Source organism: Oppia nitens, unplaced genomic scaffold, assembly GCF_028296485.1.
Source record: "Oppia nitens isolate AA-2021 unplaced genomic scaffold, nextdenovo-longstitch-racon4-pilon3 scaffold16_pilon_pilon_pilon, whole genome shotgun sequence".
NCBI lineage: Eukaryota > Metazoa > Arthropoda > Arachnida > Sarcoptiformes > Oppiidae > Oppia > Oppia nitens.
This window is the reverse complement of record NW_026533195.1, coordinates 1,700,830-1,702,491: the sequence shown is the minus strand read 5'-3', so window position 1 is coordinate 1,702,491 and position 1,662 is coordinate 1,700,830. Positions and strand designations below refer to the sequence as shown.

Genomic DNA, 1,662 nt, shown 5'->3' with positions numbered 1-1,662 from the left:
GTAGTATTGTTATTATAACATAACTTTTTTTTAATTATTACTATTAAATATTTATAAAAAAATTATTAATAATTTTATATAAATATATATATTAATTTTAATTTAGTTGTTTTAATAGTAGTTTTAATTTTTTAGTATTATTAAAACAAATATATATATAGTTATTTTTGTGAAGGAAAAAAAATCATATAAAATTATTTTATTTTTATTTTTTAATAAATAATAATAATATGAATCATATAATACCTGAAGATTACGCTAATAGTACCTACAATACGGACGCAATTCATTTAGAGTCAATACAATTGATTATAAATGAAAAAAGGTATTAAAATTTAAATATATAAAACTAATTAATTTCTATTAATTTTATATTAATTTCTATTAATTTTATATTAATTTCTATTAATTTCTATTAATTTCTATTAATTATTATTATTATTATTACTAATAAAATAACAGTTCATACGATCTGATTGTTGATCTGGGCTTCGGTGACGGCAGAGTTACCCGAAAGTTGTCCGAAAACCTACTGCACAAACATGTGGTGGCCATCGATGTCGTACCCGAAATGCTAGCACACGCTGTGGCCAACAGTTCAGACGATACCAGCATTGAGTATGTCTTACAGGATATGAGTGTCCCGTGGCTTGAGTTGAGTCCACGTATCAGACAATTGGAGTCCAAAGTGGATCTACTGTTCAGTAATGTTGTGCTAAACTATATGTCAAATAAACGGCAAATAATGGAAATCATTGGACGGTTGTTGTCAAGCGATGGACTGTTTTTTGCTAATATTGTTATTTTTAAAGACTTGACTGAAAATAAACAACTGTTGGACAGTATGTTTGATGAAAGACAACAACAACTGTTGTGTCAATCAATTGATCGACAATTTAATGATTGGAAACAATCCATAATCGACAATAAGTTTCATATAAAACAATTTAAACTAATGTCTGACAATGAAATAATGACTCGCAAACAGATAATAGGTATTTAAATATAAATAAATAATAATAATAATTAATTAATTAATTACTTTTTATTTAGTTATATAATTATTAAACTCTAATTAAACAGTTTTTTTCTCTCGTAATTTCTAAGATTTTATGCCAGTATTAGTTGAATGCTATGCTATCTATTATAAAGATCGCCACCATTTTGACACTGAGGTCAAAGGTGACCGCTTTAGAGATTTATTGTTTAACACGTATTTTAGTTGTCTAACAGTCGGCGAGTCGGTAACTGAGACCAACAACAACAACAACAACAACAACAACCAATCAGTGATGATGTCGTGGAAACAATTTTTAGCCGACAATACTATACATGAAATGCAACTTTCCTGGCATTTCGTACGAGTCATGGCTTACAATCAATAAATTTTGTTAAAATTTTATTATTTTTATTTTATTATTTTTTTAAATTTAAACATTTAGGTTATTATTATATGTATTAGATATTAGTATAAATAAGTAATAAAAAAAATTGAATAATTTTTTTTTTTAATTAATTTAAACTGATATCTAATAATTTGAATAATTAATTTGAATCATTCATTTTTATTAATATTGTTAATTTTATTTTCTTTTTCAACAATATTTCAATAATTAACAAAATTTATGAAAATTTTAAAATTTAGTTTATTATTAATTTTTA

The 1,662-nt window shown here is 24.1% G+C and overlaps 1 protein-coding gene across 1 annotated transcript; it reads left to right on the top strand.

Annotated features, from left to right (window-relative positions):
• Positions 1-230: 230 nt before the first annotated feature.
• LOC128965274 (uncharacterized) lies at positions 231-1,385 on the top strand. The gene is made up of 3 exons (XM_054311921.1): positions 231-325; positions 463-995; positions 1,108-1,385. The coding sequence occupies exons 1-3, from the start codon at positions 231-233 to the stop codon at positions 1,383-1,385; spliced, it is 906 nt and encodes a 301-aa protein (XP_054167896.1).
• The last annotated feature ends 277 nt before the right edge of the window (positions 1,386-1,662 follow it).

Excerpts from the sequence above, each read along its gene's own strand:
- LOC128965274 (XM_054311921.1), top strand. The coding sequence starts at position 231 with ATGAATCATATAATACCTGAAGATTACGCTAATAGTACCTACAATACG. Across the intron at positions 326-462 it reads TTGATTATAAATGAAAAAAG|TTCATACGATCTGATTGTTG; the intron begins GTATTAAAATTT and ends ATAAAATAACAG. Across the intron at positions 996-1,107 it reads GACTCGCAAACAGATAATAG|ATTTTATGCCAGTATTAGTT; the intron begins GTATTTAAATAT and ends GTAATTTCTAAG.